Here is a 25,501-nt window from a genome sequence, read left to right as displayed (position 1 = left end):
AAGCACAAGTTAATGGAGACAACAAAAATGACTTCAATGTCTTCTTTCAGGACACTTTCCAAAGATGCTTCCTTTCTGTTTGCTTTTTAAAATAATAATAGTGACGTGTTTGCATTGTTTCCCCATCCAATTTTTCTTGTTGTTATTGGGGGGGGGGAGAGAAACACTGACCCCCAAGTTCCGGGAAAATCCATTTTCAGTTCTTGTTTATTCTGCACGTCTCACACCCCTCCCCTGGCTTTAAATATGAAGCTTTAATCTTTTGTTACAAATATTTGTAGCTTATATTCAACTTAATGTTTTATACAAAAATGCTATATAAGGGAAGGCTATGAAGAGGGGAAGAAACCGAAACATAAGCAGATGATTACACTGGGATAAACTGTTTTTATTTTAGTGAAAGGAGATAGCACTGTTGCTATCACTTACTGCCTGGGCTTGGGTCAAAACTATGCAAACAAGGAAAAGTGTTTTTGCTTTAATCTCATCTCTTTCATCTGCAGCCCAACCCAGGCTGACTAGGAAAGTGGCCCAGATTTTTAACAGAAACTTCTGGGACTGGAAGAAGTGCAGCCAAGTTAAGCATTAAGTCTGCTTCCTTCTTGCTCACACACCCTAATATCTGCACTGAGCTAATACGCAGATTAAGAGCATCCCTTGAATTACTGTTTTGTTCTATCTGTTTTATAAATGTATCTGCCACCCTAAAGCCAGGGCCTCTGAGGGTGGCTTACAAAATATTAGCACCGAACCAACAAGTTAGACACAAAATAAAACAATGCAATACTACAGAGTGTGCAGGGAAACACACATTAGAAAACAAGAAAGAAAAACAGAACGAAAACCAGCTAGCTGATACTCTCGCAGTCCTGCATTTGATGGGATTTGACCCAGTACCGGAAAGATATCAAAGGCTATGGCAGGTGAACCTTCCTGGGAAGCACATCCCACATTTGCTGAAATGTCCTAAGTCATTTAGGAGTGTTTTCTTTTTAAAGGTTTTCTTTTTAAAGGGTTTCCCCCCCAAGCAATCCGAGACTGCGCCTGCTTGACACTAACCTCTCCTCCGCCCTCTTCATGCCTCTTCTGATTCAGGGGGAAGGGAGCTTGTCACAGTAGGAGGGGGAGACACCCATGACTCTTCACCAGCCATTTCTGTCTCTTGGCCTCCCTCCTCTCCTGCTCTGCTTTTGATTCTGGACTTCTCTCTGCCACAGACTGCCCCCGCTTACTAAGCCCTGTTACCTCTTCAGATTCCGACACCTCCCCTCCCTCCCAGTCTTCTGTCTCTGACCACTTGTTGTCCCACCACCAATCCCTGGGTTCTGAGCCTTCTTTACCTTGGTGGTTTGCCAGCTGGTTCCTCCCATTATTCCTCTGTGTCCAACCAGTCCGTGACATTAATTGCACTGAGAAACAGACTGTCAGCCAATGTAGATGCCCGAGGAGAGGACAGCTGAATGTAAACCCAAAATACACAATGTAGGCAATGGCTCTGGGCAGTCAGGCAGAGGGAGGGAGTGCTGTGCTTCCCCCATCTGCAAACACGTTCCCTAGTAGAAGCCGAAGAACAGCAGTACACATTCCTGCTGTTCCACAGAGGCTTTTAGGTCCAGTTGTCTCATAAACCGTAAAGCACGTTGATGGCCCAGCACAATTCTGTTTCCTCTCTCCAGAGCTCTGGCAAGGCCAACAGATCAGGTGTCTTTATTACCATTTGAGCTACTAGAAGAATTTGTCCATAGCTAGAAAAGCATCCTAGCATCAAGGCAGTAAACACGTGAATTTCAAGGGTCCTGCTGGGGCCAAGTGCGCCAGATGGCAGAGGTACACAACATAACAACAACCTGAGTAATTGTTGTTATTTATTAAACTTATTTGTCGCTTTTCTTACAGAAACTCAGAACGACTTACAACACAAGCCTTTTAACATTCCAGTTTGGTTCCAGCTGATTAAAAAAAAAAATTAAAGTGTTTCTAGACATGTGAGGATAAGCTTAAATGGATGTGCACGATGGCTAGGAAAAACCACGTTTAGGAGGGAAACAACTGGGGCGGCTTGGCTGTCCTGCTTGCGAGTATCAGCAGACGGATTTACTTGCAAGCTTTGTGTTATACTGGAGCAGAGGAAGCCAGCAAGAGAGAAGCTATTTTAGACAATCAGATCTGTTTCTGAAAGTGACAGCGATAAGAATCCTACACGCAACGGGTGCCAGGAGCAAACAAAATTAATGCAGCGTTGAGGAAGCCCCCCCCCCCATTTTCACATCAGATGGCGTGCTGGCAACTGTAGCGCTGTGGCCTCACGCTGCTCTTCCAGCATTCCTCAAAGCTGTGCAAGAAAATGTGTGTGAGAGAGACAGAGATCGCATCGCAATGCGCGTGCAGATACACACACACTCAAGAGCAATGTCAGAGCCTTCGCCTTCTCAATCTGTCTCTACAGTGAGCACACACACGTGCAATTATAATACACACACACACACACACGGCACATCCATCCACACACACATACATAAGGCACATCTCTGTGTTAAAAAGTACAGTAGGAGTAGCAGTAAGTAATCACTGCTCACTAGAAAGCACATCGACTTCGTAATAATATCTGAATAATTGCCAGTGGCAATACCTACTTTTCCACACGTAGATGATGCCCCGGGGGAAAAGAGGATTGTCATATCACAGACCGAAGGAAGCCTCACTAAGGCCAGCTGTGATTTCCAGGGCTTTAATAGGCCCGGCCCAGCCATTCAGAGAAGGCCTATGAACCTTGAGGACCAGATAGCCCTTTTACAATCTGGAAGCAGGGTCTGCCAGGGGTCCCAACTGTGCCGCACGTTAGAAGAAGAAAAATCCTCATGCAGAAAATGCATGAAGCAGCATAAAGTCAGGGTCTGCAAGCAGCCCTTGAAGTTTCCTGAATACAAAAGCAACCTTGTGTCCATTGGCAATCCTAAAAGATAAATAAATCACAGTTTGAACAAGCAAATCCTCCTTGTATTGCTGCACGCCAAGTATTATCTCGAAGAATGCCACAGGAAGCGGTTCAAAGTAACATTAAAGGAGGTGTCCCTGGTTTATGTGTTTGTGTTTTAGAAACTGCAGTTCTCTCAGATGCTTGCAAATTAAAAAGCAAAAACACAACCCTAGAAAGTTTTAGAAAGAAGAGATGGAACTGGGGGCTCCCACTGCTGAATTGTGGGGTTCAGCAGTACGGTATTCTGTTCAGTGTACACACACATACACCCACCCACCCACCCACCACCAATGGGAATAAGAGCCGGTTCAAGTTCTAAGTTGCCATTATTTGGCTAATAGCTTCAAGCTGCCAGGGCACAGCTGCATGGGTCCAGCCAGACAGACTCTCACAGCAATGCTTTGATAGCGTGGGGGCCCTTAAGTGTCGGGATATAGAAAAGGCAGCAGTTGTTGGCTGTGAAAACAGTCTGATGCAAACCAGATGGGGGCTCGCTTGACGGGCAACACAAAAGGAAAACAATCGGCTCATTCAACAAAAGTCAAGCTACTGCCCAAGAGAGTTAGCAGAACACAACAACAGTCAAGCAGAGTGGAAGCAAACAAGAAACGGTTGTGTGGCTCTGGTTAAGAGGGGAAATTGCTCCTCTTTTGTTTAGGCTGAGGAGTTTTTATTTCTAATTCTTACATTCATTAATTTCAGTCCAGATTAGCCTCCCAATCCCCCTTTCCTCCAGAGTCCTTCGAGTGTGTGTGTGTGTGTGTGTGTTTTTGTGTGTGTTGCTCATTCTGCTTCTGCCTTAAGGCACCTTAAGAAAACTGTAAAGTATATATTTATTTTACTTGGAATTTCCTCTTGGAAATTTCTAAATAAGGCGGACCTTCTTTTCCTCGAACACCTCCCAGAAGGTGTGGCCATCTCACTGCTTTGACAGTAAAAAAATGAGTTATCCACATAGCGACAACATTGGTGAACCCATTTTTATCTAAGTGGGCTTTGTTGTGCTGGAAGTATTCCCTCTTTCAAGAAATCCTGTTCACACCAACTTGCCTACTGAGGAACTCCTGCAGGTGTGTGCCACAACAACCCAGTGTGGTCCAGAGGATTCTGGGATATGTTTTTCAGCAGGTGCACACACAGCGCATAGCCAGGTCTGCTGGACCTCACTGTGGCCCCTGCATCAACTGAAAGTGCTAACTACAGCAGACACTCTTATGTCTACTGATTGGCAGTACGGAGGCAAGGGAAGATTTCAGGGAGTCTTTTTCACCATTACTGACTATCCAACTGAGGACCATGCATAAGATATCACAGACATCAGGGTTCACTCCTTATGCCAGATACACTATGCAAACTTTTCAGGCACTCAGAACACCTTTAATGGTCCCTTCCATTTGGCTGATTAACATCCTGTACCCTTTTAAATACGTTTGTGGGAGGGAGGGTTATTGCTTTATTTTTGTTCTTGTTTTTATTATGCATTTTGTGTTTTTATCTTGTATTTTCATGCTGTGAACTGCCCTGAGTTCTATGGATGAAGGGCAGTATACTGTATTTTTTGCTCTATAAGACTCACTTTTTCCCTCCTAAAAAGTAAAGAGAAATGTGTGTGCATCTTATGGAGTGAATGCAGGCTGTGCAGCTATCCCAGAAGCCAGAACAGCAAGAGGGATCGCTGCTTTCACTGTGCAGTGATCCCTCTTGTTCTGGCTTCTGAGATTCAGAATATATTTTTTCTTGTTTTCCTCCTCCAAAAACTAGGTGCGTCTTATGGTCTGGTGCGTCTTATAGAGCGAAAAATACGGTGCTTTTTTTGAATGCCCCATATTTGCCTGTCCTATCTCTCTGGTTCTTACCTTTCCAAATTATCATCACAGGATTAGCATGTCACACTAAACTGTGGCCTAGTGCAAGGGTGGGGAAGCTTTGGTCCTCTGGATGTGGCTCATATAATTCTCTTCAATCCCAGCAAGAATGGCTAACCGCCAGGGATTATGGGAATCCAGCAACATTTGAGCAGCACCCCACACCTGGCTTAGTGAAACATGCATGAACCACAGCAAGCACAACGCTGTGTGCTTCTCTGTTCCCTTTTCTCCTCCTGCGCAGCCGGCAGGAGGAGCTCAGAAGCTTTTGCTCTTACGACAAGCAGAGAACTAGAGAGTCAACACCTGAACCAGAGAGCCAGTGGTGGTTTAGTGGTTAAGAGCGTTGGACTAGGACCTGGGACAGCAGGGTTCGAATCCCCACTCAGCCATGAAGCTCGCTAGGTGACCTTGGAGATAGCCATCATCTCTTAGGTCCAACCACCCTCACCGGGTTGTTGTTGTGAGGATGAAATGGGGAGGAGGAGGAGGAGGAGGAGGAGGAGGAGGAGGAGGAGGAGGAAGAGAGCCACATCAACCACCTTGAGATCCTTGCGAGATAAAGGTGGTATATAAATGTGAAAAATAAATAAATTCAAAAGCCAGGCAGCCACGTACATGTGTGGGACACAACAGTGGAAATAAGAAGCATGTTTTCTAAGTAGCATATCACTGTGCTCAAGCAACGGGGAATAGTATTAAATATTCCCTATTTATAATTTTTTCATAAAAATAATAATTCACGACTGCAATCTGCTAAAAGAAACCTTCGTTAAGGCCTGCCAACTATGCGCAGCAATCACTTGAAGAACTACAATTATGCTCTTAAGAGAGGGAGAGGGAGAGGGGGGACACGCAGCGCCCTGAAACACTGGCAATTAGGGAGCTACCCAAATAGGCCTGGCTTTTACTTAAAATCTTAAATGGCTTTTCTGAGTTAAGTGCTGTGTTTCATTGAACTAATGTAAACCTATTTGATGTCAGATTATGTACAGAACAACACATGCGCGCAGCCTAGCAACGCTGGAGTGTCACACAAGCAACTAGCCAACATGGCTGGAATTAAATATATAGTACCGGAACATCCCTCTGCTGCAATCCTAGACATGAGAACCAGGAGATAAGTTACAGTAAGTTCAGGGGTCAGAGGAAGTTCACTGCACCCAGTTCTCATTGAAATCAGGGGGATCCCCTAAGCTATGATTGCCATTAGCTTTGAACCTGCTTGGGTTGTGAACCAGAGTGGTAGCCATGACTCCCCGTGACGTTTTCCTCCCTCTGGAACCCTGGGACTGAGTCCAATTGAAGGTAGTGCTAAGGTGCAGAACCTCAAACCTGGCCCCCAAGCCTCCATCACCTCCTCGGCCACATTCATCACCGGCCCTTTAGGGTGGATTGTTTTGCAGCAGAAGCCAACAGCCTCTCCTCCCCCCAGCCATATCCCTCTGCCTCCACATAATTTTTATCATGAATCCCCATCACACCATCTCAACAATTACTCCCAGAAACGAAACAACTGAAATTCCATACATACAGACGCACGCAGCACCAGCTATAACCTGCTCAACTTTTTCAGCCTCTAATTTAGCCCCCAGCTTTCTGCATGGTATAGGCCAAGGGGGCAGTTAAGGACAGCTTTATATTTTCTGCTTGGCGCAACTCGGAAGTGACAGGCACCATGCTGCTGCGGCCCTAATTTGCAAGAAGCGTAGGGAAGGGTAACTAACCGGCTCCTGGGCTAATACAGTCATTAGCATCCCAGCGTGCCCCTTCCTTTAAACGTCCATTCATTCTGCTTTTCGGTTCCCTGTTTATGTAAAGGGACGTATGCCTGATGGGGTGAACGCAGGTCAGCCTCGCCAGCTCAGCATCACCCTCATCTGCTTTTATTCAGGGCCACTCAAGGCGGGTGCCAGCGGGATCCTTGCCCATCTCGCCGTTTCGCTTTTCTCAATGAAGGCAGTGGCAATTACTATGTACACAATGCAGGGCGCTCAGAGCTGTTCCAGCTATATCCTAGAGTAAGTGTCCGGGTCCTGCGAGGGACTGTGAGAAAGATTTGTTTCTGGCAAGAAGCCTTTCGGAGGGGAAAGGAGGAGAGAATAACAATTGTTTTTAAAAGCGTATTTGGCACAGATGACAAAGCAAAGGCTCTACAGGATGAAGTTTCACCAGTAGTATAGGAATCCAAGGTAGCACCAAGAAGAAAACAATATTAATGTTGATTTCTATTGCAGCAGCTGGTAGCACCTCTCCTTCTCTTCCCCACTTTCCCCCTTGATATTGAAAGGCCTCACCAGGCTCCACATTACCTGTCATTTACTTTATGTTACTTCTTTAGAAAAAAATATCAATATATTGCTATATCACAAAAAAATACCAAAGTGGTTTACAATAATATTTTTATGTACCAATGCTACATAGCAATTTAAAACCAGAGATCAGCAATTCATTATTACTGAAAAGCATGCTTTAAATTGTCTATGTAAAGCCTGGTGGAATACAAAACTTTTCAGCAGGTCTTTAGAGGTTCAAACAGAAGGTGCCTGATGAATCTCTGTTGGTAGTTAGAGGATCCTACAAGACTGGGCCGATGACACTGTTTCGTTCTCCTTCATGCGGAGGTCAGCTGCTCCTTGTCAACTGGGGGATGTTGTCACCACCAACACTCCTGCAGATGATCTCAGTGACTGAGCTGGGATCAGAGTTTAGACAGTTCCCCAGGTATTGCTGGACCTAAGTTGTTCAGGGCTTTGTTAATTGGCAAGGACCTTCATCCTGGTTGGCAGCAAATGGGCAGCCTGTGCAGATGTTCTAACAAGGGTGTTATATATTGTTGGCCACGTGTCACCATCAGCAGTCTGGATGCTCCAGTCTGCTCCAGCAGGAGCTTCCAAGCCAGGCCCAAGGGCATTCCCATATAGGGTGCATTACAGGAATCCAGACTCAAGGTTACAGAAGCATTTCTGGCCTTTACAGAAGACATAGAGATACGAAATCCTGCAGTAAGACCTACTGTCATAATTGTTTCAGCCCCATGCTTTGACTCAAATTCCTAAAGGTTTTTACTCAAGCAAGCAACAAACCAGAACTGGAATACCAGGCATTATAAGCTTACCAAACCTTATAACCCAGGTAGCAAAATGTGCTTTGTTAGCTACTCAATTTTCTGAACAGCGGAGTAGCAACTTAGTACATTGGTACCTCGGGTTAAGTACTTAATTCGTTCTGGAGGTCTGTACTTAACCTGAAACTGTTCTTAACCTGAAGCACCACTTTAGCTAATGGGGCCTCCCGCTGCCGCTGCGCCGCCAGAGCACAATTTCTGTTCTCATCCTGAAGCAAAGTTCTTAACCTGAGGTACTATTTCTGGGTTAGTGGAGTCTGTAACCTGAAGCGTATGTAACCCCAGGTACCACTGTACTGTAACCAACTCTACTCTGTTGTGACCTGGCTCTAAAACCTCATCAACTTTCTAGGCTCAGAAGGTCATAGAATCATAGAGTTGGAAGAGACCACAAGGGCCATCAAGTCCAACCCCCTGCCAAGCAGGTCTTATGGCTCTGAAACCTACTAGAAGTAGTCTGGTGTGAACCCCTCCAGTGATATCTCAAAGGGGGAGGAGTAATTACTAAACTATGAACCCAGGATTGTTCAGACCTTTCAGATGGAAGTCTGTCCCTGAAAGCTGCCCCAGGTTCTGATTCTGGCCAGCTCTATAATGCCACTTCCTAAAGCCACTTCTGGAACACCAGCAAAAAGACCCCCAAAACCAAGCCAAACCAAACAATCCCCATAGCCTTATCATTTTCTTGTCCTGATTTGAGCTCCACAGTTGGCTCCAACATCATCCCTTCCAGCTGAAGCATCTGGTAGGGATTTGCTATACCACAGTAAGTACTGCAATTCATTAGAATAATTTCTGGCTAATGAAGAGACGACAGCAAACTATCTTGCAAAGCCAAGTAATGAATCTATTAACCGAGGAAATGAATTCTGTGACACATAATAGCTTCCAAATCTAAGGAAGGAAGATGTCTTTAGCACAGAACACGAACCCCCCTGGAAGCTTTCACAATTGCTCTCCAGACCACCCATTTCCCCGTGGAAGCTGCAGCACTTGCTAGATTGGTTGCGTAAGGGATGATAAGCATTTTGGTTTCTCCTGCGTATCGCGCACACACACAAAAGATCCAGATTACTCATTTTCAATGCCATGTATTCACTATTATGCATTTCTTGCTTGGTAGGAACTGGACTGGTTCCAATACTTAATTGGCTCCATGACCACAAAGTTTTCAGCGAGTGAGATTTCTGCACAACCCAATAGATAGATAGATAGATAGATAGATAGATAGATAGATAGATAGATGTGATGGGGAAGTGTTTATAAGTCGAATCCCCTTCTGTGACCCAGAAGAGGGCACATCCCACTGCATAAGGAACACAAATCCTGAGCATTGCATGGAAAAGACAATGATCACTCAAACTCATCCTCTGGTCTATGGGTCAGAAAATACTGGTACTTGTGTCTAGTTCTTTCCCTCCAGTTTTGGGGACTACCAACACTTAGGATTGGGATCACAGGTGATTGCATAGTAAGTCATATTAAGCAGCTGACTGTTCAGCTAGCTGGGAAGAGGAAGACTAGTATCATATATATTAAATGGATTATGCTCTATTAGATCTTATCTTTAAGCAAAAAGAACAAACAGCAAACTTTGCCCTGTACACCCCTAAAAATGGGGCTTTCCTCCTCCCTTAAAAAAGCACAACAAGATTGACATGAACCCCCCAAAATCGGGGCTTTTCTTCCCAAAACGGGGGTAGATCACTGCTAGTTTTTAATTCTGTAAGTAGATTGCAGTCTCTTGGGAGTGGGCCACCCCTGTTCTATGTGAAACCCATCCTTGTCATTCTTCCTTAAAAAAAGAACAGAAGCTGCCACCTTGTGGTCAAGAGCTCATATTTAACAGATTGACTCATTCATACATGATGCAGCAGTAACATGTTCTGTAATGCACATGCAGATACATGTTAGCCACATTCACAACATATGTAAGTACACACTTCTAAAAAATATCGTATATTTACAGACCCATAGATTTATTGACATTAGGATGGCTTACTTTACTCTTTTCGGCTCCTGCTGAAAACATTTTTTGTTTACATACATAGATAATTTTATTTATATGGTGCCTTTACAAACCATGCTCAAGGTTACTTTAAAAAAGTGGAAAAAAACACACAACTACAACATAACAAAAGTAGTCATAATCAATAAATGAAATATCAAAAAATAACTAAACTGAACCATTTCCACAGAAATCACAAGATCCAAAATAAAACCAATATCAAGAACAGCAGCAATGCCCCCCAAACAAGACCCCAGCGCAGGAACCTATAAACCTATCCAGACTTACAGATCGTTGACATATGTTTTAAAGCTGGTCTTTAGCTTATTGTTGCTGTTTTTTCTTTAGGTTTTAGACCGTTATTTTAAATTGATAACACTACTTTGTTTTTTAACAATCAAGAAGTATATAAATTTTATGAAATAAAACAACAATAGATTTCAACTTGTTTTTTTAAAAAAACAAATAAAAGGATTTCACAGAATCCTTTTCTGTGGATTTCACAGAGGATTTCACAGAGTATTTATATCCTTTTTCTTTAGTTCAAATACCACTACATGAGGCTGCTTCTCACATCTATGCTAAAATTCCCAAGGAAGTATATAAAAGTTTACCTTGAAACCTACAATATGCTTTTAGCAAAGCACATTTCTGAAATTCAGCCTCAGCTTCTATAACATGCTATTCAAATAAGCTACCAAGCGCAACTAAATTTCAACATACAAATAGATATAAAAGATGGTGCAGTACTATTATAAGATAGAATTATAGCTTATTAATTCCAGATCCAAACAAATTGCTATTATTTTACTTCATTGAAGGTTCTTCATTGAGGTTGAATCCTGACAAGACAGAAGTACTGTTTTGGGGGGACAGGAGGCGGGCTGGTGTGGAGGATTCCCTGGTCCTGAATGGGGTAACTGTGCCCCTGAAAGACCAGGTGCATAGCCTGGGAGTCATTTTGGACTTGCAGCTGTCCATGGAGGCACAGGTCAAATCTGTGTCCAGGGCAGCTGTTTACCAGCTCCATCTGGTACGTAGGCTGAGACCCTATCTGCCTGCGGACTGTCTCGCCAGAGTGGTGCATGCTCTGGTTATCTCCCGCTTGGACTACTGCAATGCGCTCTACGTGGGGCTACCTTTGAAGGTGACGCGGAAACTACAACTAATCCAGAATGCGGCAGCTAGACTGGTGACTGGGAGCGGCCGCCGAGACCATATAACACCGGTCTTGAAAGACCTACATTGGCTCCCAGTACATTTCCAAGCACAATTCAAAGTGTTGGTGCTGACCTTTAAAGCCCTAAACGGCCTCAGTCCAGTATATCTGAAGGAGCCTCTCCATCCCCATCATTCTACCTGGACACTGAGGTCCAGCGCCGAGGGCCTTCTGGCGGTTCCCTCATTGTGAGAAGCCAAGTTATAGGGAACTAGGCAAAGGGCTTTCTCGATAGTGGCACCCACCTTGTGGAACACCCTCCCACCAGATGTCAAAGAGAACAACAACTACCAGACTTTTAGAAGACATCTGAAGGCAGCCCTGTTTAGGGAAGCTTTTAATGTTTGATGGATGACTGTATTTTAGTATTTTGTTGGAAGCCGCCCAGAGTGGCTGGGGAAGCCCAGCCAGATGGGCGGGGTATAAATAATAATAATAATAATAATAATTCTCTTGGTCTTGTTGCTTAAGACAGCCTGGCCGCCCTGCTCAGAGAGGGCGAACTGGGCACTCGCTGCTCCCCCCCCCCAAATTACCTTCACCCTTTTGCCCATTTGCTACCTTGAGCACCTGCTGACTGCCGAGTGGCACTCGGGGGGGGGATTAACAGAAGGGTATTGCACCAGTTGGTTTAAACCAGGCATCCCCCAACTTGGCCCTCCAGATGTTTTGGGACTACAACTCCCACCATCCCTAGCTAACAGGACCAGTGGTCAGGGATGATGGGAATTGTAGTCCCAAAACATCTGGAGGGCCGAGTTGGGGGATGCCTAGTTTAAAGTGACTATCTGCTACCATAAAAAAATGTGGACCAGCATATCAGTTCGAAGAGAACATAAAAGAAATAATTTACCTGGCTCTTGTGCGACTTCGGATTTCGGTTTCACACAGATGATTCTGGATTTCATGGGTGCTGCCTGCTGTGGCTCCTGGCACTCTTTCTGTATGTCAGGTATTAAATGTCGTGTTAGACCATCAACTAGATGTTGGAATGTTCAGAACAAACAAAAAACGGCTTAACAGGAACACAAGAAGCTGCCTTTGTTCCCCCTAGCTCCCATCAGATGTCAAGGAGATAAACAACTACCTAACATTTAGAAGACATCTGAAGGCAGCCCTGTTCAGGGAAGTTTTTAATGTGCGACATTTTAATGTATTTTTCATCTTTGTTGGAAGCCACCCAGAGTGGCTGAGGAAACCCAGCCAGACAGGTGGGGTAAAAATAATAAATTATCATTATTATTACTAGCTCAGTATTGTCTACACGGACTGGCAGCAACCTTCCAGGGTTTCAGCAAGGAAATCTTTCTCAGCCCTTCTTGTAGATGCCACTGGAGACTGAACAAGGGACCTTCTGATTGCAGATGCTCTACCACTGAGCTACAGCTGCCCCCCCCTTTTTAAAAGCTCATTTAAGAAAAAAAGGTGCATTAACTATGCATTTATCTTTTCTTAGAAAAGTGTGGATTGTAATGCATGTCCATCTTTTCAGGTAAGACTACAATCAAAAAGTAAAATTGAGCTGATTAAATGTGATTGTCCGTGGTTGTCAAACGTGCTAGATGGGACAGAGGAAGGCACCGATGGTGTGGACTTAATTCAACAAGAAGGCAGGCACCGTTCCATACCCTCCAACATTTCTCCGATGAAAACAGGGACGTCCAATTCTATAACGATATTTTTACTATTTACAACCCCACACATCTTACTGGGTTGCCCCGGCCACTCTGGGCAGCTTTCAACAAATATAAAAACATAATTACGCATTAAACATTAAAAAAACCCTTCCCTATACAGGATTGCCTTCAGATGGGTCAGGAGAATGGCATATCCTCCAACGAAAATAGGGACATCCTAAGGAAAAGTGGGAGGGACACGGGTGGCACTGTGGGTTAAACCACAGAGACTAGGATTTGCCGATCAGAAGGTCGGTGGTTCGAATCCCCGCCACGGGGTGAGCTCCCATTGCTTGGTCCCTGCTCCTGCCAACCTAGCAGTTTGAAAGCACATCAAAGTGCAAGTAGATAAATAGGTACCGCTCCGGCGGGAAGGTAAATAGCGTTTCCATGCGCTGCTCTGGTTCGCCATAAGCGGCTTAGTCATGCTGGCCACATGACCTGAAAGCTATACGCCGGCTCCCTCAGCCAATAAAGCAAGATGAGCGCCGCAACCCCAGAGTCGACCATGATTGGACCTAATGGTCAGGGGTCCCTTTACCTTTACCTTTAAGGAAAAGTGAGACTTTCCGGGATCAAATTAGAAACCTAAATCAGGGATGTCCCTGGAAAATAGGGACACTTGGAGTGTCTCCTCTTACTTTTTAAAGATTTTTTTGGGGGGGTTACAAAAGTACATATATCATCTCTATTTTCAGATCGCAAAGTCTTTTCTATGGATCAGTTATATTCAATGTGAGACTTTGAAGTTGTACACAGCATAAGGTTGGGGAAGAAGAGAGCTGGGAGGGAAGAGTAGGGGGGTTGTAAACTTTTGTTCTTTCACATGGTACATGTGTGAGGCTTTTGTGTCAGCATCACGTGGGAGGTTCTCTGTGTATTCATTTATTAGTTATCATTGGCACTGGGAGCCCTCCTCTTAATTCTGAGATGCATGAGACCCAGCCTGCTCAAGATACAAAATTACGGCTATAACATTAGCATTCGCTAGGGGGACCTTCTTCTTCAAGGAGCTCAAAGTGGCATGTGTGCTTGTCCTCATTTAATCTCAGCCTGTGAAGTAGGCCAGGCTGAGAGGCTGTGACTGGCAACACCAAGGCCACACCCTCTGAGCTTCATGCCTGAGCTGGGATTTTGAACCCTGGCCTCCCAGGTGACAGCCCAACACTCTAGCCACTGTACCACACTGGGTTGGCAGCTGGTTTTGGACCAATTATTCTGGTCTAAAATGCAGCAGATAGATTACTGGCTGGGTTTCTACTTATATACCTCTCTGATAGCCCCAAAATTGTGAACTCTCTCTCTCTCTACCCTTGTCTTTGACACCTGAGCTATATATTTTAGGACCCACAGTATTCTCTTGTTCGCAATCTGTTTTAACAGTTTTTCATGTTGCATTTTTAAATGTAACCCGCCCTGGGATGTCACGGTGAAGGAAAACCAATAAAGGAAAACTAAGGTAAAGGTAAAGGGACGCCTGACCATTAGGTCCAGTCGTGGCCGACTCTGGGGTTTGCGGCGCTCTTCTCGCTTTACTGGCCGAGGGAGCCGGCTTACACCTTCCAGGTCATGTGGCCAGCATGAATAAGCCGCTTCTGGCGAACCAGAGCAGCACACGGAAATGCCGTTTACCTTCCCGCCGGAGTGGTACCTATTTATCTACTTGTACTTTGACGTGCTTTCGAACTGCTAGGTTGGCAGGAGCTGGGAGCGAGCAACGGGAGCTCACCCCGTCATGGGGATTCAAACCACCGACCTTCTGATCGGCAGGTCCTAGGCTCTGTGGTTTAACCCACAGCGCCACCCAAGACCCTCAAAGGAAAACTAATAACTAATAAATAGGAAAATTAATAAAGAACAACTGAAGGTAGCCCCACCTTATGTTGGGTGACATTAACACAATCCAAACATTCTAGGTGTTTCGTTTGCAAAAATGCACATACAAACCCACAATTTATTTAGGTACACTAAGCCTGCAACTTACATGGGGGTTATGTTCTGGGGATTGTGCATAAAGACAAATTAATGTATAGTCAAAACTATACAAGGTTCAAGGGTGGGTGGGATTGCCTCAATTTTTCCCTCGAACACCGCAACCTTTCTGCCCCTTTTAACTTTTTTTGTCCATGCCATTTAGATGCGTGCAGGTTGCAGGTTTACTGTCCTGGTCTACTAAAGATGCATTACCTGGGATGTGCCATCCAAGCGCGGTGCCAAATTGCTATCTCCCTGCGCTGTTGGAGAAACTGGTCGCTCCAGCTCAGCCATGGTCATTGGCCCACAAGTAGCAGCAGCGCCTCCAATAACTTCTCCTGAGAGATTTAAACCAGATTTAAAGCACACAGCAAAGCTAAAATTAAGAGCAAAATAATACATTACTCCAAAAACAACCTTCATGAATCAAAGCGAGGGAGACCGCCATCTTCCCAAGCACCTGGGATTCTCTTGGCTGTGAAGGTGCTATTTAGACTCATTTGTAGGCTACCCTCAAAAGAAAAAAAGCAATTATCTTGCCTACTCATCATACTCTGAGCACAACTCCCATGTCAAAAAGTAGGGGGCTCTTTGTACTTCTCTGCGTGCGTACTGGTGATTTTTTTCCTAGAACAACTGCAGCGTGGACTTTGCCAAGAGCCTGAGAAAGCTTTGAAACTGAGAAATCATCAGCTTGTTCTCATTGGCATCACAAAAAGGTTTTAGCCATAAATCTCTTTAATATCACCCTTTTGAAATTTTTGCACATTGGAAAAAAGAAAACCACAGTGAATGTTTTTGAAGAGGGTTGGCATAGACAAAATGAGGCCAATCTTTTAACTGAAGATGGGAGCGTTACGTTTGCTATAACTGTGGTTAACGCTGGTACCAACCAGGTCCCCTGCTTGACTAAAGATTTTGAACTAGTGGCTTTAATCCAGTTAGCTTAAGAGTCCTGGTTAAGTAAGGAATCCATCTAGCTCAAAACTTTGGTTGATGCTGGTGCTGATATATTGCTGAATCACAGCTTAGGGGAAATTTGTGTCGGAGACAGGGAAATGAAGCATTCAATCCCATGGTTAAGAGACTAGCTCTGTTGCATCAGCACTGGCCCAGACTGACTTTGTGGAATAATTTATTTTTAAGCAGAGCAGACATTAATGCACAACCTCAGAGCTCCTAAGAATCCAAGCATATGAATTTATGAGCCTTCCAAGCAGATAGGTACAGTGGTGCCTCGCAAGACGAAATTAATTCGTTCCGCAAGTTTTTTCTTCTTGCGAGTTTTTCGTCTTGCGAAGCACGGTTTCCCATAGGAATGCATTGAAAATCAATCAATGCGTTCGTATGGAGACCGTCCGGGGACAGAGGGGAAGCGCCGCGCGCCTTCCCCTCTGTCCCCAGACCTGTTTTAAAGCAAGGGAAGGGGCAGCGGGGAGAATCGCTTCTCCCCGTTGCCGCCCCTTGGTTCAAAAGGGGTCCGGGGAGAGAGGGGAAGGTGCGCACGCCTTCCCCTCTGTCCCCTCTTTTGAAGCAAGGGGCGGAGGGGAGAAGATCGCTTCTCCCCGTTGCCGCCCCTTGGTTCAAAAGGGGTCCGGGGAGAGAGGGGAAGCTGCGCGCGCCTTCCCCTCTGTCCCCGGAGATTGCGGGGCTGGCAACGGGGAGAAGCGATCTTCTCCCCTCCGCCCCTTGCTTCAAAAGAGGTCCGGGGACAGCGGGGAAGACGCGCTGCGCTTCCCCGCTATCCCCGGAGCTTGCGGGGCAAGCTTCATTTTGCGAAGCAAGCCCATAGGGAAATGCGTCTTGCGAAGCGGCTAAGAAAACGAAAAACTCCTTCGTCTAGCGAGTTTTTCGTCTTCCGAGGCGTTCGTCTTGCGGGGCACCACTGTACATTATAAAGGTTTCCAGCGCAGAGAGAAAGTCGTTTTATTATGTAAACGAGCAAAATAACCCAGTAGACTCTAATTAAAAACAGAGTAATTTGCTGCAAGATCCACAACACATTTGCAGACTCTCTGAAAGGAACAGTATAACCTGTTGCAACATCAACAGCACTGAGCCGACTGCACTTCGACTCAGAGCTGAATTTTTTTATAGCTAAGCCATGAGCTACAAAAAACACTGATTTATACTGGAAACGTTGATAGTGCCACAATTATCACTTGGCAGCTCAAGCAGACATGACCAGCTCATAAACTCTTGGAACCACTCGCAGAATTTATGACATACAAAGCGAAGGCAGCTCACAAGACTGAAGACACGCTATAGGCCATGATCCCTGGGAATGCTGTACTGTATCAGTTGTCACGTGATTATTTCCCCCCCCCCAAAAAAAATATCCAAACCGAACCCCCACTTTTAAGCAGAAAGATTAGTATAATATGTATTTCTTCAATATATACACAAGGTCAGACTCTGGAAATATGTAATATTTTATAAGAAGGTGATGTAATGGGCTATTTGATTGTTAAACTTCTAAATTATAACACAGGAACAAGACTGAAATAAAAAACAGCACTTAACCATAACTGTTGATGGATTGATGCATAGCCTCATGCTGCACCTTATACATATAATTTTTTAAAAAGGAATTAGCCTCAAAAGTGGCAGCCATTCAAAAAATAATTACCAAGAATTTTAGTTTTTCCTGGAAAAGACTCTTCTGTGTTGAATGCGCTATTCTAACTGAGCCGTGTTTTTTCCCGCTTTTGCAAAATAAAAACGCTACTCATGGAGAAGTTAGAGGTTTTCCTACCAGGTTGTTTTCTAGAAGTGGTTAACAAAGAGATCAGCACAGGAAGGTGCCTTATATATAGCCAGACAATCAGCTATCCTGGAAAAATGTGAAAAGTGAGGTGCCACAGGGTTCTGTCCTGGGCCCATTGTTGTTCAACGTCTTTATAAATGATATGGACAAAGGAATTAAGGGGATGCTCATCAAATTTGCAGATGACACCAAACTCAGAGGTCAAGCTAATGCCACAGAAGAAAGAATTGGGATTCAAAACAATAGATTGAAGAACTGGGCACAAACTAACAAAATGCATTTCAATAGGGACAAATGTAAGGTTCTGCACTTAGGAAGAATCAGATGCATAAATACAGTGGTACCTCGGGTTAAGTACTTAATTCGTTCCAGAGGTCCATTCTTAACCTGAAACTGTTCTTAACCTGAAGCACCACTTTAGCTAAGGGGTGCCTCCTGCTGCCGCCGTGCAGCAGGAGCACGATTTCTGTTCTCATCCTGAAGCAAAGTTCTTAACCCGAGGTACTATTTCTGGGTTAGGGGAGTCCGTAACCTGAAGCGTATGTAACCTGAAGCCTGTGTAACCCAAGGTACCACTGTATAAGGTGGGGGACACCTGGTTTACTAGCAGTACTTGCGAAAAGGATCAAGGGGTCTTGGTGGACCACAAGCTTAACATGAGTCAACCGTGTGATGCAGCAGCAAAAAATGCTAGCGCTATTCTAGGCTGCATCAACAGAAGTATAGTGTCCAGCTCAAGGGAAGTAATAGTACCACTCTATTCTGCCTTAGTCAGACCACACTTGGAATACAGTGTCCAGTTTGTTGTGCCAGCGGCACAACAATTTAAGAAAGATATTGATAAGCTGGAACATGTGCTGAGGAGGGAAACCAAGATGATCAAGGGTCTGGAAAACAAACCTTATGAGGAGTGGTTGAAGGAGCTGGACACATTTAGCCTGGAAAAGAAGGGACTGAGAGGAGATATCCATTACACTGCTAACCAGTAGCAGGGGACATTTTCAAGCAAATTCCGTACTCTATTTAGGAAACCCCCAGAAAAAAAATAAAATAAATTTGCACCTGCAACCCTGTCATATTGTCCCGGAGATGTTGGGCGCTGAGGTGGCTTTTTAGAAACCCGGCTGCTAGGCTGGTCCATGTAAACGCCACGTCCCATCAGGATGGTTTCTGCAGCTTCCGTCAGCTTCGGCCGCTGCCCCTCGCTCAGTTCCCCAGCACTGTCACTTGTGTTCTGGGGTAAACGGGAGAGAAACAGAGGTGAGAGAATGGAGGGGGCAATATTCCGTCCTTCTAGCAATCATCCAGATTACTGTGAGGCAGATTTCCTCCCCACACCCCGCCCACTCTGACAAACACCCCACACAGAGTGGAGCATGGGATCACAGGTGTGATCTGTTCTATATTGAGAAATGAACATACCTCACTCCGACAGATCTCTTCCTGGGAAGCAAGTGGTGCTTGGTTTAGTCTTGAGAAAAGGGAGAGGACTGGGTCCTTGTGGTATCCTCTGTGAGGTCTGTGTAACACTTGCCCTTCGCTTGGAGGATCAAAATCCTGAAAGATGAACAATATAAATGCATAAAACACAGTCAAACCTCGGCTCCCAAACGCCGAAAACCTGTAAGTAAATGCTGCGGTTTTCGAATGTTTTTAGGAACCCAAATGCCCAATGCGACTTCCACTTGAGTGCAGGAAGCTCTTGCAACCAATCGGAAGCTGCGCCTTGGTTGTCACACGTTTCGGAAGCAGAATGGGCTTCCGGAATGGATGTTTGTCAACCAAGGTTTGACTGTAAAAGAATTCATTACTGAGCTCAGTCACTCTTCTGAAGCCTTGGGAGACTCTTTCAGTGACACAGCAGCTTAGTGCATTGGGGCATCAACACACTCTGTGCTGCTGCAATTATCATCATCACCATCATCATTAGTGTTCCACATATGGTCCAAGGTGATGTACAAAATATCCTGAAGGAGTGTTTCCACCCCCATTGTTCAACCCGGACACTGAGGTCCAGCGCTGAGGGCCTTCTGGCGGTTCCCTCCCTGCAAGAAGCCAAGTTACAGGGAACCAAGCAGAGGGCCTTCTCGGTAGTGGTGCCACCCTGTGGAACGCCCTCCCGTCAGATGTTAAGGAGATGAGTAATTATATAACATTTAGGAAACATCTGAATGCAGCCCTGTATAGGGAAGCTTTTTAAGGTTTAATGTTTTACTACGTTTTTATATATGCTGGAAGCTGCCCAGATTGGCTGGGGCAACCCAGTAAGATGGGCGGGGAACAAAGAAACCATTATTTTTTTCACTGTTCTGTAATAGCTTTTATAAAAGCTATTACAAAACAGTTATAATAATAATAATAATAACAACAACAACAACAACAACAACAATAACAAAAACAACAACAGGTGAGGTGTGTTTTTTTTAAAAAAGTTACTAGCTGCTAGCCAGGATCACTATGTTCTACCTCCACAGATGAAGGCAGTATTCCTCTGAGCACCAGTTTTGGCAGAGCAGAAACGGGGAAAGTCATGTTGCACTCATGCATTGTTTGTGGGCTTCCCATAAGCCTCTGGTTGGCCAGTGTGAACAGGAATAATAATAATAATAATAATAATAATAATAATAATAATAATAATAATAATAATAATAATAATAATACCCTGCCCTTTATACCCTGGCCTTGGCTGATCCAGCAGCCAGGCTCTTCATATGTTCTTATATGATATGGGTACTAAAGCAATGACCACAAAAAGAGACGTTCTTCTGTGGTGCCCCCTTGTCTGCAAAACTCCCGGCTCCAAGATGTTGAATCGCTTCTATCTTTGTTTCGTGGTTCTGTTGGGATACTGCCAGGGAGACAAAGTCCATCATGGCCCCAAGCCGTCTGCCGGACGATCCATCGATCTCCCGTAGGCACGCAATATCAGCAATTAGCAACATGAGTTTCTAGAAAATATCTTGCCACATTCTGGAACTGATGCACGCTCTTATCAGCAGATAATACACAGCAAAAGTCGCACGCAGGAGAACATTATTTACAAGTTTTATTCTGCGTTGATCAGAACAAAGAAAGACATGACTGCCTGCGTCAGTGTCTCCAACACAGAGAGAAAACGAGAGCAATAGAAACATAAACATCCTGTGAACAGGACATGCGCAGACTCTCAGACTCACAAAGCCTGCTCCCTTTTAAGGTGGAACGGAATATCCTAACAGTTTCACCAGCAATTCACCTTTCTAAGCAAGTTTTTGACCCTGTTGATTCTTTGTGTTGCTCTTTGTACCATTTTTTAATTGTGGCAGTTTGTGTTTCAATGATCACTGTTTGCTCCTCTATTTCTAATCCACTTTGAGTGGTGGCTGTGTGAATGCAGCGACTCTGCCTCCCCGGCCTGTCTTGCTGCCGCTGCAATATTTAGAAGAGAGAATTATGTTTGAACCTGAGTTCATGGTTGGTCTCCCATCAACCCATGAGCAGCAAGCCAGAACAAAACACTGGGAGGAGCAGAGCAGCTGCGTTTTTTGCTGATGATGATGATTTGATGGGAGTACCAACAAACTCACTCATCCATTCACTCCTAGCTTTGGTTTGGCCTAGTGGTATGTGCAAAACTCAGTCACTGCCTCTGCCCAAACCGGCCCGTTTGTCTATCTGGACCAGTAAGAGGTGGCTACCTGGGGGGCACCCAGTTTTCTGTCACCGCCACCCTGAAGACCCCATCAATTTTGGCAGTGTCTAGTTAAATGATTTCATTACCATCTCATGGGCATCATGAAGAGTGCTGGTCATACTGTCACTTAGATTTGGAAGAGACAATCCTCCTTCTGCAAAAGCTGGAAGGAAAAACATAACAAACATGCACTTACGCACGGTAGGCAGACACACAAGTCCATTCCACTTGCAAAATAACGAAATAGGAGGTTAAAAACAAGGACTGAAAACAAGTTTTGGCACAGAGGGCTCCAAGCTTTCAGGTGGTAGTGGGGGAGATTCTCCCTACCTTTCCCCCTCCTGCATTTATTTTCAGGCCACTGTGCAGTTCTTCTGTCCCACGATTTCTCTGCTTTCCTTCAGGTGAGGTCACATCGTAAATGCAATGACACACAGCCAATCAGATCTGGTGGCATGTAGGGTTGGGGTGTACTGCAAGCCAAACATCGTGGTTTGGCGATATACTGCGATTTTTTAAAAAAACAAGATGCATTGGTCTCTGCCTGCAAAACACCGGGTGAAACCGCCCCAGCTTTCACCTCGAGAGGTGAGACAGCTTCACCCAGGCTCGCAGGCTGGGACAATGCACCTTGTTTGTGTCGCTCAGCTGAGGGGAGGGAATGAAAGCTTACACCAAGAACAAACTTAGTTGGTCTCTAAGGTGCTGCTGGACAATTTTTTTAATATATTCCTCCCAGCTGAGACAGCCCCAGAGCACCAGGGTTCCTTTAACTGCTAACTATGAGGAACAGCAATCACGCTCCCCTCACCTGGGCAGTTTCACGGAGCCCCCACACTGCCGCCCATGGGCTGGGGGCTCCTCTAACTGCTCGACTGAGGCAAGAGAAGCCACACACTCCTCAGTTGAGCGGTTTAAAGAGGGAGGAACAAGCTGCTATCGGCTTTCTCTCTGTGTGTCATATGAGGACAGAGTGGGATGGTGGTTCTACACTAGCGATATATCGCTGAGTGGAACCGCTACCGCTCTTGACTCCCTCCAGCAGACGACCCAGCAATACTGGGCTGCATCAATAGGAGTATAGCATCTAGATCAAGGGAAGTAATAGTGCCACTGTATTCTGCTCTGGTCAGACCACACCTGGAGTACTGTGTCCAGTTCTGGGCACCACAATTCAAGAAGGACACTGACAAACTGGAACGTGTCCAGAGGAGGGCAACCAAAATGGTCAAAGGCCTGGAAACGATGCCTTATGAGGAACGGCTAAGGGAGCTGGGCATGTTTAGCCTGGAGAAGAGGAGGTTAAGGGGTGATATGATAGCCATGTTCAAATATATAAAAGGATGTCACATAGAGGAGGGAGAAAGGTTGCTTTCTGCTGCTCCAGAGAAGCGGACACGGAGCAATGGATCCAAACTACAAGAAAGAAGATTCCACCTAAACATTAGGAAGAACTTCCTGACAGTAAGAGCTGTTCGACAGTGGAATTTGCTGCCAAGGAGTGTGGTGGAGTCTCCTACTTTGGAGGTCTTTAAGCAGAGGCTTGACAACCATATGTCAGGAGTGCTCTGATGGTGTTTCCTGCTTGGCAGGGGGTTGGACTCGATGGCCCTTGTGGTCTCTTCCAACTCTATGATTCTATGATTCTATGATGCTAGGAGAGGGACCCAGGAGCACTGACAGTTTCACCAGGAGCACTGACAGAGAGGGACCCAGGAGCACTGACAGTTTCACCAGGAGCACTGACAGAGAGGGACCCAGGAGCACTGACAGTTTCACCAGGAGCACTGACAGAGAGGGACCCAGGAGCACTGACAGTTTCACCAGGAGCACTGACAGAGAGGGACCCAGGAGCACTGACAGTTTCATCAGCGATATACCACTGGGTGAACCCGACATCGCGGTCAGCTCCTCATACCGGTCCTGGGCGATAAATTGATATATTGCCCAGGCCTAGTGGCATGAGAGTGTCACTGAAGGCAAACAAGGCAAACTGTTTTGCTCCAGCTCTGAAATAGTCTGTGTTGTGGTGTAAGGGAAGAAATAATGCATCCCCATTGCAAAAAGATAATGCTTTGTTTTGCCAAGCTGAAAGAGTTTAATTAATTTAAAGCAGGGGAACGTTTAAAAAAGATAGGCTTCCTCTCCCTTGTAGTAAGGTAAAGGGACCCCTGACCATTAGGTCCAGTTGTGACCAACTCTGGGGTTGTGGCGCTCATCTCGCTTTACTGGCCGAGAGACCTGGCGTACAGCTTCCGTGTCATGTGGCCAGCATGACTAAGCTGCTTCTGGCGAACCAGAGCAGCGCACGGAAACGCCGTTTACCTTCCCGCCAGAGTGGTACCTATTTATCTACTTGCACTTTGACGTGCTTTTGAACTGCTAGGTTGGCAGGAGCAGGGACCAAGCAACGGGAGCTCACCCCGTCGCGGAGATTCAAACTGCCAACCTTCTGATCGGCAAGTCCTAGGCTCAGTGGTTTAACCCACAGTGCCACGCACGTTCCCTCCCTTATAGTTTGTAGTGACCAAGTCCAGAATTCCGCCACCGCTTGATATGGCCTCCAGAAAAAAAAACTGAGTTGCTGATTATAGGAACAAAGGAAACTGCTGGCTCCCAAATTAGACCAATGATGCACCTAACTCAGTATTGTTTGAACTCACTGGCAGAGGATGGAATTTGGGCCGTTTCTGCATGCAAATCAGATTCCCTGCCACTGAGCTATGGAACCTTCCACATGTTCCATAAATCTTGCAAGGTCACCCTCGGAGCTCTCACACTATTAAGAGGGGATGTGTTCGGTCTTGGAAAAATTAGAAAATCAAAAAGAAAATGCTAAAGAAAGACAAAGAGCTGGAAATAGCCTCACCTTTTGCAGCCAGCAGCTGTCCGTAACTGTACAGAATTTCTCCTTCTGAGATTGGCCTCCCCGTAGTCTCAGTTTCCGTGGCGGTCAGACTGCTCTCCTCTGTGGAAAGGCCAGAACTGGGGGTGTGCACGGAAGGGGATGGAGCCCTGGGCTCCTGCAGGGGCGGTTCGTGGGGCTCGGTTGGCTCAGGAGCTGGCAAGACCAAAGTGTCCGGCTCTTCGTGTTTGGCCACAGACATTATGCTAAAAATGACAAATAATAAGAATAAGAATAACAAAGAGCACCATCAAAAACTGATGCCACACATTACTAACATTGCTTAAACCTTCGCCAGTTTGTCAAAAATGTATTTTCTGTCTTTAATTTTACTTGTCCACAAAATGGTGGGTTTTTTTACTGATCACACTTGTTTGGGCGACGTTAGAGCATAATCTGTTAGGATATTGGTGTTCCGTTCCACCTAAACAGGTATGTGGAGCTGTTGTATGTCACATGTCTGTTTACATTCCAGCACAGCTTGCTGGGAACTTCCGTTTGTGTATAGCTTTTGCCTTATGCCTTCTTGCTTGGACATGAAGGAGAGCTGACATGCTTTCTTTGTATTGATCTATGCTGAATAAACTGCTTGTAAATATGCTTTACATATGCCTCTGTCCGCCCTTCCGCCGCGAAGAGTTAATTACTCTGCTGATTAGAGCGTGCTCCAGCTTCTGAAGAGTTCTGAAGCTGCGGGTCGCTGTTTGATGCTGTTCCAAGGACCAGAGATTGCCAGTGGGCCGGAGCCAGCTGGGGGCCTGCAAATTGCCCCCGTTTCCTTGGATGCATCCCAACATAATCAACAAAACTGAAAAACGGTTTGCTATAAAATGATGCACAAACCACAGACACTCTGGCTGGATTGGGGCAACTCATCTCAGCTCTCTCCCTTCTGCTTCCTTGCCAACCGTACCTGTACCCTCTAAATAACAACTACTCATCACGACCACTTAGGTAATAGTGCCAAGAGGACAACTCCTTCCTTGGCAAAAAAACCTAGCTAGCAAGCCTCACAGTGCACTGCTTTATGGGTGAATCACTGTTAAAGTGACCCGGAAACTGCAATTAATCCAGAATGCGGCAGCTAGACTGGTGACTGGGAGTGGCCGCCGAGACCACAAAAAACCAGTCCTGAGAGATCTGCATTGGCTCGCAGTACGTTTCCGAGCACAATTCAAATTGTTGGTGCTGACCTTTAAAGCCCTAAATGGCCTCGGTCCAGTATACCTGAAGGAGCGTCTTCACCCCCATCGTTCAGCCCGGACACTGAGGTCCAGCGCCGAGGGCCTTTTGGCGGTTCCCTCATTGCA

The 25,501-nt window shown here is 45.5% G+C and overlaps 1 protein-coding gene across 4 annotated transcripts in view; it reads right to left on the bottom strand.

Moving 5' to 3' along the window:
• KIAA0586 overlaps positions 1-25,501 on the bottom strand; it is a 73,538-nt gene that overhangs the window by 7,457 nt on the left and 40,580 nt on the right. For all 4 annotated transcript variants that reach the window (XM_081191089.1, XM_081191090.1, XM_081191092.1 and 1 more), the window contains exons 27-32: positions 24,156-24,397; positions 21,373-21,449; positions 19,036-19,170; positions 18,676-18,847; positions 15,060-15,184; positions 12,050-12,137 (exon numbers count right to left, since the gene is read on the bottom strand). In XM_081191089.1, the coding sequence (XP_081047215.1) occupies positions 12,050-12,137; positions 15,060-15,184; positions 18,676-18,847; positions 19,036-19,170; positions 21,373-21,449; positions 24,156-24,397 (839 nt within the window). The remainder of the gene's footprint in view (positions 1-12,049; positions 12,138-15,059; positions 15,185-18,675; positions 18,848-19,035; positions 19,171-21,372; positions 21,450-24,155; positions 24,398-25,501) is intronic.

This window comes from Podarcis bocagei (genome assembly GCF_964188305.1).
Source record: "Podarcis bocagei genome assembly, chromosome: 1".
Classification (NCBI taxonomy): Eukaryota; Metazoa; Chordata; class Lepidosauria; order Squamata; family Lacertidae; genus Podarcis; species Podarcis bocagei.
This window is presented reverse-complemented; position numbering and strand designations above follow the sequence as displayed.